The sequence below is a fragment of the Panthera pardus genome, unplaced genomic scaffold (assembly GCF_024362965.1).
Source record: "Panthera pardus isolate Hobbes unplaced genomic scaffold, ASM2436296v1 HiC_scaffold_11, whole genome shotgun sequence".
In the NCBI taxonomy this organism is placed as follows: domain Eukaryota; kingdom Metazoa; phylum Chordata; class Mammalia; order Carnivora; family Felidae; genus Panthera; species Panthera pardus.
The window spans coordinates 76,632,529-76,647,427 of NW_026526666.1; the positions used below are offsets into that span (position 1 = coordinate 76,632,529).

Here is a 14,899-nt window from a genome sequence, read left to right on the forward strand (position 1 = left end):
ATGTAACAAACTAAAACTCTAGGGCTACACACATCCAAAGGCCATTCTTTACTACACAAGCCAACCAATCCTCCCTGGCGGGCAGAGAAGATTCACCATGTTTGAGAGGCTGGCCCAAATTCTTATACTCCCTGATGTTGTTCTCCTTGGGGAGCTCTTAACAGTCATCTCCATCTCAGGAACCTTCATCTCCCCTGTACTCCTCTGACCTAAGCATGAACACTTACTCCTTTCATTCCCCTTCAGCTTAAGATTTTACCAAAAGAAGGTAACAAATGGAATTAAAACCAAAAATTTTAACTAGCTCAGTAGATATGGCTGTTCTGAGACCACAGGTCTTGGCCCATTGTTATAGATCTCTGTAGATCAACTTCTTCCCTGGACACTGACCTACTTCCATGGGACAAAGACGCTTCCCTACCTGGCAACGCCCGTGTTTAATAAGCTCTAGAAATCAAGCTCTGGAGAAAAACTCCTTTTGCTACTCTAAGGCCTACATTATAGGTCCTCATTTTCTGTCCTAGGAACTGTCTCTTCTCTGGATAAAACACTAAACAAACATGTCTAGTCCCTTTTGAGGAGATTCTAAAACCCAGCCATGGTGGTCTTACCCTATGGCCCCAAAGGGCAACCATACCGTAACAGCCTAACAACACTGGGTGCAGTGAGAGTGTCTATCAGTTTCCTTATAGAAACTTACCCTACCTCCCAGCCAGAAGTATTTAGTGGGAACGGGGCTGACACTTGCAACAGTGAGCAAGCAAGCATGTCACTGATTACACTGATTCTGTAACAATACTTCAGTGCAGCAGTATTCCCTATTCCTGATCCTCCTTTCAGGACTTTTCATGGCTCCCAAGGCTGCCCTACCCTTGTTTTGGTGTGACTATCCCACTGTAAGGCCACTCCCATGACAGCCACTGCTATGCTCCTCTTCCAGGAACAAGTAACTACCCTGGAAAAAGAAGAGATGAAACAAACTACCCTTCAAATATGAAGTAAAATAGTGCTTTAATTATTAAAAGATCACTAATGGGCTTTTTAAAAAGTCTATAAATCTTAAATGTAATGTTTTACTGGGGAAATGGTTATAGCAGCCTCCCATAAATTATTTGAATTAATAAACATTATCACAGTATTAAGAAGGCAAGGTAAACAAATAGCTTAAGTATTTTATTTGTTTGCAACTAAGCTTGTTAACACTATATAATGAAAATGTACAAAGAATAATGTTGCAGTTTTTGGTTAGATTTAAGTCAAAGACATTCATTAATAAGGAATCTTCGAATATGAATATTCCAGAATTTCTCTAAGCCATCTGATCAGAACGACTGTCTCTGAATATTACCTTACTTTGGAAGGTACTGGCGTACATTTGAATTAAACTCAGAATTTTTCAAAATAAGCCCTACTTAATAAAACTATTCTATATTCAAACTAAAACAATTTTAATAGAACTCTCCTTTCCAGAAACAATGATAAAGGAAACAAGGCATTTTGTAAAATGTGGTCCTGAACAAGTCACAGTAAAAAATAAATGTATACTTAACTTCCACCTCCTCAAAACAGAGGCTACTTTCTGTTCCTCGGCCTCGGAACAAGGTGAAGAACAGTCTGTAAGCAACTTTGGGCAGGGGGTTGCCAAAACAAAGCTCAAGCAGTTGAACGTGGTCACCTCCTAAAAAGAATTTGGGGGAACCTGACCAAAGGATCCTAATTCTGTTTGTAATAACCGATTCAAAGGCGAAACGGCTCCTCCCAAGTAGCAGTGCCACCAGGGGCTGGCCCAGCCCCCCGCTCACCTGTGTCGTGCTCCCAAGAAAACCCTGATGCTCCTGCTCCAGGGGAGACTTTTTCTTTTTAGAGGTTCAGTGTCCAGGGAGCTCTCTGTGTGAATGAGGTGAGCACAGACTCCATGTGGGTATTTTAAGGCTTGGAGTCAAATATTTTTCAACACGGCTGGGCAGAGTCCACATGTCAAACGGCCCGTCTCCAGTTTGTCCTAATTCCTCACCACGCATTTGTAGACCTAGGACCACAGACCTTTGCTATGTCATCATAATCACATCTAATATCCATCCTAACTTATGATTCATATTCTGTGCCTGGAAACAGTCCCTGTATTTAACAATAATACCTACACATAAAACAATCCACCATTACAACTTATATGGTCACAAAACATTAATGATCTTCTGTAGACCAAGCAAATGTTTTTAACCATAATTGTCGTGCATCAAATTCACAGCCAGAATCCCCAAGATCAAAAAAATTTGCACAATACAAATAATAACTTAAAATACACACACACCCACACACACACTCACACACACTCACACACACACTTCTTACAGAACTGTGCTTGGGGAATCTCCATTTGCTGAGTGCCAGTGAGGGCATATTTTGCTAAACTGCTGCTCCAGGTATTTTTGTTTGGAAAATCTATCACAGTAGGGCACAGCTGTTTATTGGATGAGCAGAAAAGAAAGATATGCTTGTGGCAACCAGAAAGTTTTAAGGTCTTTCAAGTTGTATAAAATGGACCTGCAGAAACGTTTAAGTGTTCTCAGGATGCAAAGTTGGAGCTGAAATGTGATACCAAACCAGTTGCAAAAAGTGTACAGCAGCCATCTCTTGAGGTCAAACCTGGTACCCAGATATGCAAGAAAGCTTCAGGACACATCTATAAATTAGGAATAAAAACAAAAGAGTTTAAGAAAACTAAAAATATAGTGTCATGCTTTTTAAAAATATTAACCAATGGGAAATGTGATAAACGGCACGAAGACACAAGTCAACACTTAAAAGGTCCTAAGTTTTCCAGAATTTAAGAAACCTGACTCAGCTTCAGTTTAGATATACAGCTATTTATTACTTTATGCTTTGAGTAACCAGTAGTTCCAAGATGTCTAGAATTAAGAAATTCTGATCACACACTTGATAAGCTAGCTTAAGGAACTCTTCCATAAATTAACAATTCAAACTATCTTTCTGCAGGAAAAGCCAGGTAACACACAAATTGGCATTGCAGTGAGACTACCTAGGTTTCAATCCTGGCTGAACTACTAGCTTTATGAGCTTGAACAAATTATTTAACCTCTTTAAGTGTTATCCTTACCTATAAAATGGGGCTAATGACAGTTCCTCCCTTACTGTATATTAAATAAACTCCATGAGGATTTAAAGGGCTTTACACAGTGCTAGACATTTTCTTTTTTAATGTTAGTTAATATTTAGCTTCACAGGGGTTTTGCTCTCAGGAGACAAGGTATTCAGTATCAAGATCTTGCTCCTGGAAGTCTTGGAAAATTCAAAGAAAAACTTGGCAATACTTACAGCTTGTTGGCCTTGTCCCATACCGTCGCATAATCTGATCATGTGTGAATTTCACAAAAGATTCATATTGTTCTGTAAGGGGAAAGACAGTATATACTATAACAATAAATTCTCCCCTGGTTTTTCAAGAATCAAGTGTCAGGATCAGAGCTAGCTTCCCAGTTTAAGTTATCTACTCTCAGACTCTCCTTTGTAACAGCCAGAGGTGTGTTACTTCCTCTTAGATCCCAGAGCCAAATCTCTGGCTCCTACATTTGGTCACTAATCATCTATAATAGTCCGACTCTTGATTTCAACTCAGGTCATGATCTCAGTTTGTGAGATAGAGCCCCATGTCAGGCTCCACACTGACCGCATGGAGACTGCTTGGGATTCTCTCTGCTCCTCTGCCGCTTATGCATGTGCTCTCTCAAAAATATAAAATAAACTTTTAAAAATTAATTAATTTAATTAAAAAAATAAAGGGGAACTCCATGAACAGAGAAGTGACTCAGAGTCAACTGAACGATTTGGGGGTGAGGGCAGAAGGGAAATGATATATTGGAGCTGCTTCTAATATACATTATTAGTATATTAAAGGATCAAAGAAGTTCAACTATAAAGAAACCCATTTAACTTTGTTGTTAAACCAACAGTTGGTTTAACAGTTCTCAATATAAGGCAGAGTTTCTAACATTCTGAGGAACCATGTGGTGTAGGTCACCAGATTAGGAAATAATACTGTTACAGGAAGAAGTTGTTGCCAAAAACCTCTCTGATCACAACATTGTCCCCTTTCACTACATGGGTATTACTTTGTATTCCTGATTCAGATCTCTTCCTTTCACAAAAGGCTCTACTTGTTGACATCACTATCAACTCCTTTGTTCTAACCTGAGCTGTGCTTTCCAAACTTCACTCTAATGTACCTCGGAATCACAGGATATCTGACTTTCCACATCCACCAAGTGACTCCCACCAGAAGTCTGAATATACGGACTATACTCCACTCCTCCCAACCACCTGTAAGGAGGTTAACCCAAATAATCTACTTAACACCTTTATTTACATGGAAAATTTTCAAAAGAAAAGCTTAGTTTATCTCATTTCAGAAATATAAATGAAAAGCCTTTCCATAAAAGTATAAATGAAATGTTTAGAATCACCAGAGAGTAACAATATTCACAACTCATTAAACCTTACATGAGGTCCAGCTCTTTTTCTAAGTTACCATTTAACTGAACCTTATTTACTGAACCCTATTAACAATGGCATAGCCGCTGCCTCAGCCTACCTGCTAGTTTGGTATTGAGGATTTGCTCATACTCCTCCCGAATTTTATCTTCGTAGTCTTTTAAGAGACGCTCACATATTATTCCAACTTGTCGGAGGGTAAAAGTGGGCTGGTCCTTCTTCATCCAGGAGGTACCTGGCCAAAAGACAAACCTAGTTTTGTTTTGTTTTTATAAGATTTTAAGTAGTCTCTACACCCAATGTGAAGCTCAAACTCAACCCCGAGAATAAAAGTTGCATGCTCTACCGACTGATCCAGCTGGGTGCCCCAAGACAAATCCAGTCTCAACAGTACACTCTAGTTCTAAGGCTCAGAATGAATAACTTTATGCAAACAGTCCTAAGGTACAAAAACTGTTTAGAAAAATGTTATTTTTCACAACTCTACATGGAATATTTTCATAAAATTCTCTGAACTTCTGCCATTAGTCTTACAAAGTAAGGCCAAAGGTAAATTGAGAAGCAGGAGGAACAATGTAAGCCCATATTCAATGCTCACTTGGTAAAGAACAAGAACAAAAAGTTGATATAAAGCCTCTACTCTGGATTAGAGAAAGCAGATTCACAGAGCTACCCAAACCCTTGGAGATTATCTAGACCTCTGTTTAAGTGAGGTGGTGCATCATAATTACCTATAGAATTTACAAAAAGATACACGTTCTGATTTAATTCTGGGTTAGGGCCTGGCTACCTTTTAAGTTCCACAGGTGACTCTGAAAAGAAATGGCTAGGAGTCTGATGCTTAGGAGACCAAGTGATTTGCCCACTATGAAAAAATGTTAGCAAAGTCACTGAAATATGAATGAAGGAGACAGTTAAGCACTACATATCTCATCCTTGATCCCTTTTGAATCTAGGAAGAGAAGAGTGAAATGTTCTTAAGATGGAGTTAGAAACCAAAACATCCACTGGAATGCTAGAAAACATGGAAATTGGGTTCCTGATCCTGGGAAAAACAGCAGCTCCTTTGGTAGCCCAGTTATGAGTTTTGCCCAGAATCAGTTTCTTCAGCCCACTTAATCTATGAGCCATTTAACACTCTGAAACAAGTCGTTTTTACTTAAACCAAAACCAAAATTTCTTCTCTACAAATGAAACCTGACCAAAAGTTCTACCCAGGCATCCCTGTATTGTTTTTCTGCACCCATAACATATTCTATTACTTCAAAATTCTATTACTAAAATCTCAAAAGAAAATTAAAGACAGACCTGCTAACTATTACCACTGAAAGGTCTACCACTCATGGGGGACCTGGGTAGCTCAGTCCATTGAACGTCCAACTTTGGTTCAAGTCATGATCTTGGGGTTTGTGGGTTTGAGCCCCACGTCAGGTTCTGTGCTGACAGCTCAGAGCCTGAGCCTACTTCAGATTCTGTGTCTCCCTTTCTCTCTGCCCCTCCCCGGCTTGCACCCTCTCTGTCTCTCTCAAAAATAATTAAACATTAAAACAAAGAAAAAGAAAATTCTGCCACTCATGAATGTACAAGAGCAATTTAAAAGGGTGTTGTGAGGACCTTTGGGTTATAAGACAAAAATTATTTGAGGTGAAATTCATATAAAATGAACCACTTTATTTTTTATTTATTTATTTTTTTTTAAATTTTTTTTTCAACGTTTTTTATTTATTTTTGGGACAGAGAGAGACAGAGCATGAACGGGGGAGGGGCAGAGAGAGAGGGAGACACAGAATCGGAAACAGGCTCCAGGCTCCGAGCCATCAGCCCAGAGCCTGACGCGGGGCTCGAACTCACAGACCGCGAGATCGTGACCTGGCTGAAGTCGGACGCTTAACCGACTGCGCCACCCAGGCGCCCCTAAAATGAACCACTTTAAAGTGAACAATTCAGTGTCATTTAGTAACAATTTTGGGACAACATTTATCTAGTTTCAAACTATTTCCACCACACCAAAGAAACACCCCTTACCTATTAAGCTTTTCCCCTCTTATTCCTCTCTCTCCCTAGGTCCTGGTCAACACAATTTGTGTTCTGTAAGGAGACGATTTTTTTTGTGTGTGTGTGTGTGTGTTGTTTTTTTTTTATTTATTTTTGGGACAGAGAGAGACAGAGCATGAACGGGGGAGGGGCAGAGAGAGAGGGAGACACAGAATCAGAAACAGGCTCCAGGCTCTGAGCCATCAGCCCAGAGCCTGACGCGGGGCTCGAACTCACGGACCGCGAGATCGTGACCTGGCTGAAGTCGGACGCTTAACCGACTGCACCACCCAGGCGCCCCAGGAGACGATTTTTAATAAAGGTAATCTTTAACTCTCAGAACTATTAAAAAGTAGAATACTTTGTGAGGAAAAACTCCTTTACTGTTAAAAGGACAGAGTTTACCACCAATGGAGATGTTTGAACACTAGCCTGTTAACTATTTGCAGGGATATGGCAGGCAAGACTGATGGTTGAACTATGTGACCATGAAGATTCTCCAACCCTGAGATTCTATTTTTGAGCACATCCTCTCTGACCACCTGTCAATGTTATAGGGCAGTGCTGTCACACAAACTTGTGCAGTGATGGAAATGTCCCATAATTGTGCTAATACTAGAACTACATGTGGCTACTCGGCACTTGAAATGTGGCTACTGCATCCAAGAAACTACATGTTAAAATGTTATTAAATCTTAATTAACTAAAATCTAAACAGCCACATGTGGCTAATGTAATGACTATGATATTAGACACTGCAGTTACAGAGGGCACTTCTGCATTGGGTGGATGAAAGAAGCCAAATCAAATCAACCTAAGGTTTTTTTCCAATTTCATGACTCTATGGTTTCAAAACTATTTATAAGTAGTAATATAGTGCATACACTGTACCAATTTTATTGCTTTAGATGAAATCAATTCTGGATTAGGAAACCATCATTTGAAGTAGCATTTACCGTTTTTTTTTCCCATTTACAAACTCTTAAATGGTCTGTCCACATTAATACTCACTTACCTGGAGAACTAGGTGCTGTGAGTGCTGTAGAATGAGGCTGACTTTCCGAAGTACAAGCTTCACTCTGATTAAGAACAACTTCTAATTGTCTCCACCTCTGATAACGACTATATTCTTGTTTTATGTTCTGAAAAATTTGTTCTAATAAAAAAGAAACACACTTTTTGAGCATTCACTTTATTGTGCCATTTCTTCAAACTTCTTGTCTCTTCCCCCATGTTATTAATATTAGCAAGAAAAATGTCGATACTGAATAAAGTACTCCTCCTAGAACTCCCACAGTATGCCCTCTTACTGCTATTTTAACAATACACAGAAGAGCAGCTATTTTAGCATAAGCCTCCCAGATAGTTCCCTTTGCTTGTCTTCCTGTGACAGTGAAGACCAGATCTGCTGTTTGCTTTAGGATTAACGAGTACAACTTACAGCAAAATAAAAAAAATTCATCCTTCACCTAACAAGGAGCTACTTTTCATCTCCATTAAGCTGCACAATTTTACAAACTAGCATATTAGGGGGATTCTCTTACACAGGCCTTCTAAAAATGAAACTCTTGCCCCAGTTGGGACTCAAGATCTTTGGGTGAGAGGACACCAGAAATCCCGGACACAGACCATGGGAAGACCTGAGATGTACTGCTTGGAATTGATGATAAGGGCTTAGAAAAGAACTTTCTGATCCTAGGAGGCAATATTTGATAGGATTCAGATTACTGTTCTGAGTCAAAGCAGTCCTGAACCAAATTTGCTAATGCTATTGAAGGGAATCCAGGACACACAAATTCACTTTCAAGTACATTCCTAGAGACAACAAAGAGTCTGGAAGGAGGTGGTTTTCAAGTTTTTCAAGTTTTTCGTTTTTGTGGTAGAATATGTATCCACTTTCCAGATAATAAAGCCTCTTTATCAAACACAAAACCCAGAAAATCATATCGCCACCCTACTCATGTTATTCTAATGTATACTCTGCTATAATTTTATTTTTTAAATGGGATTAAGTGTTAATAATGCCATTTTGCTTCTTCCTAGCTATGTGACTATGACCTTGGAAAAGTCATTCAGGATCTTTAGCCTAGTTCTTCAATATAAATGTTAAATGCCTACCTGATAAAGTTTTGAAAATCAAAATCAAAGATTTTAATCTTCTAATAACAAGTGACAGTACATACAGCCCAGGAATTGACACAAACTTAAAGTAGCTCTACATGCGGCTAAATTCACTAACCCTCAGCCTAAACACACAATGTAGGATTAGCAAAACTTTCCTTTAAAAATGCTATGAAGTTCATATTTTAAGTCCCCTGAATTTATTAAGATTTCACTTCATCTTTTTTTTAATTTTTTTTTTTTTAACGTTTATTTATTTTTGAGACAGAGAGAGACAGAGCATGAACGGGGGAGGGTCAGACAGAGAGGGAGACACAGAATCTGAAACAGGCTCCAGGCTCTGAGCAGTCAGCACAGAGCCCGATGCGGGGCTCGAACTCACATACCGCGAGATCGTGACCTGAGTCAAAGACGGACGCTTAACCGACTGAGCCACCCAGGCGCCCCATGATTTCACTTCATCTTTAGAACGTATTATTCTCCAGCATATACTTGCCAGATTCAATACAAGGATGTAAGGAACTGTGAAGACTTGAAACAAGAAAGGACAAGTATGAGGACAATGCTCATGAGAACAGAAGGTCTTTGATAAACCTCTAAGTGCCTCCTGTATGGCGAAGTGAAGAAATGGAAAGATACAACTTTTAGGCTGGTTAAAGGACTAGCATATCCAAGAATTGAAACATGGCATGCAGAGAAGAAAAATAAGGAAGTAGATGTGATTTTCTCTCCAAGAAGGCCACTAAAAAAAAAAAAAGAAAATGCAAACTTCTTTTTAACAGCGGATGGTTAACTTTAGGGACATCTGGGTGGCTTAGTCAGTTAAGCATCAGACTGCTGATTTTGGCTCAGGTCATGATGTCACAGTTCATGAGATCGAGCCTGCAGCGGGCTGTGTTGAGAGCACACGGCCTGCTTGGGACTCTCTCTCTCTTTCTCTCAAAATAAATAAACATTAAAAAAAAAACACAAAAAACAGTGGATAGTTAACTTTAATTCTTGCCTCCTATTATTATTTGAGGTTATGCTTCCAGGTTATATCAGACTAAGCCCATCCTCAAAATTCTACAATGATTCCTAGCTGCTACAGACCAAAATCCAAACTCTTATCATGGAATTCCATGCCTTCTAAGACTTGGCCCCAAGTTATGTTTCCAGTTCCATCTCCCACTATAACCCAGTTGCATTACATTATCCTTAATTTGTACGTTTTCTGGCCTTTGCTCAAACAGTTTCCCTTTGTTTGAAATGTGGGTATCTTTCTTTTCCCAACATCATTCAAGACCCAGCTGAGGGGTGCCTGGGTGGCTCAGTCGGTTGAGCGAGCGTCCAATCTCGGCTCAGGTCATGATCTCAAGGCTTGCGGGTTCAACTCCTCATTGGGCTCTGTGCTGAGAGCTCAGAGCCTGGAGCCTGCCTGCTTCGGATTCTGTGTCCCTCTCTGTCCCTCCCCCGCTCATGCTCTGTCTGTCTCTCAAAAATGAATAAACATTAAAAAAAAAAGACCCAGCTAAAATGCTACCTCAATCTGGATATTTACTCTCCAACTCTCAAGTTTTGATCAATTAATTGCTCTGCACCTAGACTCACTCCATGTTTACAAGTTAGCAACACCCTCCTATGTCTGGTATCCACCTAGCTCATTTAAGCAATAAAAGACTTAATTTTATGTGCCTTTTCCACAAAAAGTGCTATGACACTTATCTTTTCTTTAAAGTGAAGCAGGAGTGCCTGGGTGGCTCAGTCAGTTAAGGGTCCAACTCTTGGTTTTGGCTCAGGTCATGATCTCACAGTTCTTGAGTTCAAGCCCCACATCAGGCTTCATGCTGACAGTGAGGAGCCTGCTTGGGATTCTCTCTCCCTCTCTCTCTCTGCCCCTCCCTCACTTGCTGTCTCTCTCTCTCAAAATAAATAAATAAAAACTTAAACTTTCCTCCCCCCATTCTTCCTTTTCAGTCCAGAAGGCATCTTTCACTTAAGCCAAAGCATCATATAATCAATCATTCATACTTTCTTGCATGACAGAACCATACTCCAATGAGCATTAAGGAATTTGATCAATCTTTGCAAATAAATATTTTAAGTAAGATATTTTAATATAAATTGCCAAGAAGGTAGTTTGCATGATCTATGCAAAAACTAAAATTTAAGATAAAAATGCACTCCCATTACTGCACTCTGCAACACCGAAGCTTCCAAAGGCATTCCATAATCATTTACTAAACAGATGCTGTAATATGAACTACAGGAGAATTAGTCTAAAGGGTAATATTAGAACAAATAAGATATTTGCATAAAATCCATGAAGACAGATAGGGCAAGTATTAATTCTATTTTGCAGAAGAGAGATCCAGAAAGATTATATGACTATTCTTGGTGTCTGTAGGAACAGCAGAACAAAAAATATCACTTCAAGTGGGCATTTTTGTCCCCTGATTTTGAAGGACTCTTCACAAAAAAACTTTTGCAAACATTATCTCCTTCAGTACATAGGGCTTTCCAAATAGTAAGTGATCAGGGAATTTAAAGTGTAACAGAGTTCCTTGTGGGGCAAGGATAGTCAGGTAACGGATGGGAGACTTAAAACAGAGCAAAAGCATAGTTTGGAAAAAAAAAACGTGTTGAAGTCTAGGTAAGACATAGCTGATAAATCCTTTGAATGCCAGGATAAAGAAAAGGTGAACGTGAGAGAGATCGTGTCTAGGAGAGCTTGCCTGGCAACTGCAGGAATCTTGTGAGGGGATGAGGGCCTGAAATCTGCATTATGGAGATGCAGAGGAAAAAGGAAATAAAGCCCAAAGGCATCGGTAACTGAAAGGGGGTAAGGAAAGAATGATATTAAGGAGGTCCTAAGGTTTTGCTCATGATTGAGGAATAGAAAAACACACACAAAGAAATAACTTTGCTCAAGTCCAGTTCTGAGGACCCTCCCCCATCTCCGGGAGCCCTTTAAAACTGCTACATATTAATTCTGATGCACTTTCCCCTCTATTCCTGCACAATGCGGGGGGGTGGGGTGGGGGTGGGGGGGGGGAGGAGAGGGGTTGTCCTAACTTTACAGTCACACTAGCTCTTCCCTTTCCCTGGCCAATGTGGAATCCTGACTGAAAGAGAGCCTCTGTTACGGATAGCTGAATTCCTGCTTCTGGAATCTCTGTATGTTTAAGGATTCTCAAATAAATTCTAGTTAACGACCTACCGATTTCAAGCCATATATGGTACAAGACAACAGCCATACAATTAGCAAAAACACGGCCAGTCCCTTAGAAATAGGTTCAAATCGGATTCCATGACTTCTGCGACGGCCTCCGGTCCCTAAAGACTTCAGGAAATCAGGTCTCCCTCCAAGCTACAGTACAGTGAACAGCACGCACTCAGGCCCCTTCCCAGGAACCCGCCCCCAACCCCCACCCTCAAGGCCGGCTTCGTGAGGAGAATCCCATTTTCCATGGCCCACTGGATCTGCTGGGCGGCTCTGTGCAGGCCCGGGCAGCGAAGGCAGGAGGGGCTTCGCGCACGGGAAGGGCCCAGAGCGGCCAGGGATAGCCCCATCTTCCTCTGCTCACCCCTCTAGTCTCTCCAGCTCCAGGAAAACCGAAAACGGACACTGTGGCCCCACCACCCCTCCCGGATGTCTCCCATCCCCGGAAGCGATAAGGCCCAGCGCACCCCAGTTCCCGTTTCCGAGGGCAAAGAGGGGGTCTGTGGGTGAATGAGCCCAGCGCCCAGAGCCGCCCCCCCCCCCCAAAAATGCCTGGGCCTGGCTTCCTGCCAAGCCCGCAGCGCAGGTTACCCGGTGTTGGAAGGCGCCGCTCGCTCCCGGGCGGGGCGGGCTGCTGCAGAGTCGGCGGTGGGGTCTGCGTCTGGAGCAGCGGCGGCGGCTCGGCGTCCGGGGGCCTGAGGCCCGGAGTGGGGCCGGGCAGAGGGGCGCAGCGCCTCCGCTTCGGGGAACCAGGGCTCAGCAGCGCCGCCTCGAACTCCATGGGCCGCTTCAACGTCGCCCCGCACGCCATGCCGCCGAGGGACCAGAGACCAGGAGCGGACGCGGAGGCAACTGCAGGCCAACCTCCGGCTCCTCAGCGGAGCTCGCAAGCCAAGCCGGCTCCAATGGCGCCTTCAGCACCCGGCAGCGGCGCTGGCCCCGCCTCCTGTGACGTCACGGGCCCTGGCCACCGCCCGGCAGAGGGGGAAAAGCCGGAAGAGGTCCGCTCTGGGAGGCCCGTCAGCCACGTTCCGGCCCCCGGCGCCTCCCGCTGAGTAAATGGAACAATCTGGGCGGAGAGCCGGGTCGCCAAGCAACCTCGGGAAGGCCCCCGCCCCCGCCTCCGCCCCTCGCGGGGTCCCATCATCCCCCACCCCCACCCGGCGTCCCCCCACAGTTCCTCGAGCCGTCGCGCCGGGGTGGCCCCTTAGCTCTTCGCACCTGCGCGGCAGGGGCGTGGGGGAGGGGAGAGTTCGGAGTGGCCGGTGAGAGGTCGCGGGGGTCGGGTGTCTCCGAGTCCGGTAAACGTCCTTCTACTTAAACCTATCTAGGCCGCTCTAGTCCCCATAATGGAAGAGAGGGGCCTTCTGAAAGGTCTTCAAGGGCATTGCCGAGTCCAGGAAGTCTTCGCTTAAGCATGACTTGAGACCTGAGGATGGACTTTAGGAAGTCCACCAATGCCATGAGATTGTGTACAAAATTGTGTGTGTGTGTTTTGGAATACGTGACCCGTATCTTCAGCTCATCAAAGGGGTCTGCTACTCAAAATAGTTAAAAACAAACAAAACCCATTGGCTTAAATCATCCTAGAATGGTGTCAGAGTATTAAGAACTTTTAAGCTGGTTACTCATTTGCCAGTCTCTCCGCATCTGACCCGGCAGCTCAGTGCTTCCTCAGGGCCATGAGAATTCTTTACAGCAGTGGCAGCTGTAAAGTGCTTTTGATAAATTCTGGAAAGGCACATAGATAACAAGAGGGTTTCGCTTTCAGAAACTGAATATGCTTATGTATTACTGGGAAGCAGGTCAAATGCTTTCAACTGTTCACCAAAGAAGCTCTGATCCAAAAAATGTTAAAACCTTCCTATAAATATTCATATACATTAAATAATGGCCATACCTCCTGGGATCTGTCTGCTTCAACATAGCCTGGGGTTTTCCAGAAAACGGTCCCAAGTTTCAGATACTCTTTTCTAACAGGCCAGCCAGATGCCAGATCAATGTGCCCCAAGATTTGAGTTGGAAAATATGGGCATGCTACCTCAGTCCCATTCTTTGTCCTTATTCTGTTGCTTTTCTCAAGATCCAAACATAGGCTAAGTGTTGTTTTTTTTTTTAATTTATCTTTGACGAATAGCAGAAATAATTCTAAGATGACTGAGCATAACAGATGTTATATTTTATCCCATCTCTTTTTGTAAAGACATAAGGAAGGTTTACCATAGGCTAGAAAACTAGAAATAAAACATTAGGGCCAAACTAAAAAGAGATCGCAATCAGCCTGAAGTTAAACATGTCTGTGACTGAATTTGAAACTTAGTTCTGAGCTTCCTGCCTGCCAGGGCAAAAATGAAAACATAGTACATGGCATCTAAAAGGAATTAGTGCATCAGACAAGACAGACCATAGATTTTTTTGCCATAGCTAAATATTCTTTTTTTTTTTAAAGTCAACTTCACCTCCAATGTGAAGCCCCTTGCAGGGCTCAAGCTCACCACCCTGAGATCAAGATCTGAGCTGAGATCCAGAGCTAGATGTTCAAACAACAGCCACCCAGACACCCCTAAAAATTCTAATTCTGAAGGTAGTTGCTCATTCGACCTTATTGGGAACCAGTGAATGATATAATAAAGTAATCAAGATTTGAACAATAAATGCAAAAGCAAGATTCAAACAGACATTTCTTGTTATGCCAAATAAAAGCCAAGGACATAAAAGCAACCTAGTGATGGTTATTTTTTAAGGGGCTTGTCTAATGTGTCCTAGTAAATTGTTTTCTGTGGTCTAAACTGGTCCAAAGTTAGAGCTTAGAATGTTTAAAAAGTGTGTCCCCTGAGTCATCATTAACAGCACTTTTTCTAGCTAGGGTTTTGCTGAATGCTTTGATAATCAGTCTCTTCTCTGTGATCTTTTAAAACTTTGAGCGTGCCTTGTAAGATTAGTGTTTTAAAACAGGAAGTTATAATTTGTTTACATATTTGTGCATCAAAACTATAAATTCCTTGAGAATAATAAGCAGGCCTCATTCATCTG

At 42.1% G+C, this 14,899-nt stretch overlaps 1 protein-coding gene and 1 long non-coding RNA gene across 2 annotated transcripts; one reads left to right on the forward strand and one right to left on the reverse strand.

Moving 5' to 3' along the window:
- Window positions 1-1,158: 1,158 nt before the first annotated feature.
- AKIRIN1 (akirin 1) lies at window positions 1,159-12,804 on the reverse strand. The gene is made up of 5 exons (XM_019430214.2): window positions 12,458-12,804; window positions 7,559-7,699; window positions 4,610-4,744; window positions 3,337-3,408; window positions 1,159-2,683 (listed from the first exon to the last, which is right to left on the reverse strand). The coding sequence occupies exons 1-5, from the start codon at window positions 12,675-12,677 to the stop codon at window positions 2,673-2,675; spliced, it is 579 nt and encodes a 192-aa protein (XP_019285759.1). The 5' UTR covers window positions 12,678-12,804; the 3' UTR covers window positions 1,159-2,672.
- Window positions 12,805-12,838: 34 nt separating this feature from the next.
- Window positions 12,839-14,544, forward strand: LOC109255475 (uncharacterized). The gene is made up of 2 exons (XR_002075252.2): window positions 12,839-13,131; window positions 14,316-14,544. It is a non-coding gene; the product is annotated as an uncharacterized LOC109255475 (long non-coding RNA).
- The last annotated feature ends 355 nt before the right edge of the window (window positions 14,545-14,899 follow it).

What these genes read in the sequence shown, in the direction of transcription:
- AKIRIN1 (XM_019430214.2), bottom strand. Translation starts at nt 12,677, where the DNA reads ATGGCGTGCGGGGCGACGTTGAAGCGGCCCATGGAGTTCGAGGCGGCG. An exon ending in CACAGCACCTAGTTCTCCAG is followed by an intron (nt 4,745 to 7,558) that starts GTAAGTGAGTAT and finishes TCTTTTGGCCAG; the next exon opens with GTACCTCCTGGATGAAGAAG. An exon ending in CCTCAATACCAAACTAGCAG is followed by an intron (nt 3,409 to 4,609) that starts GTAGGCTGAGGC and finishes TTCCCCTTACAG; the next exon opens with AACAATATGAATCTTTTGTG.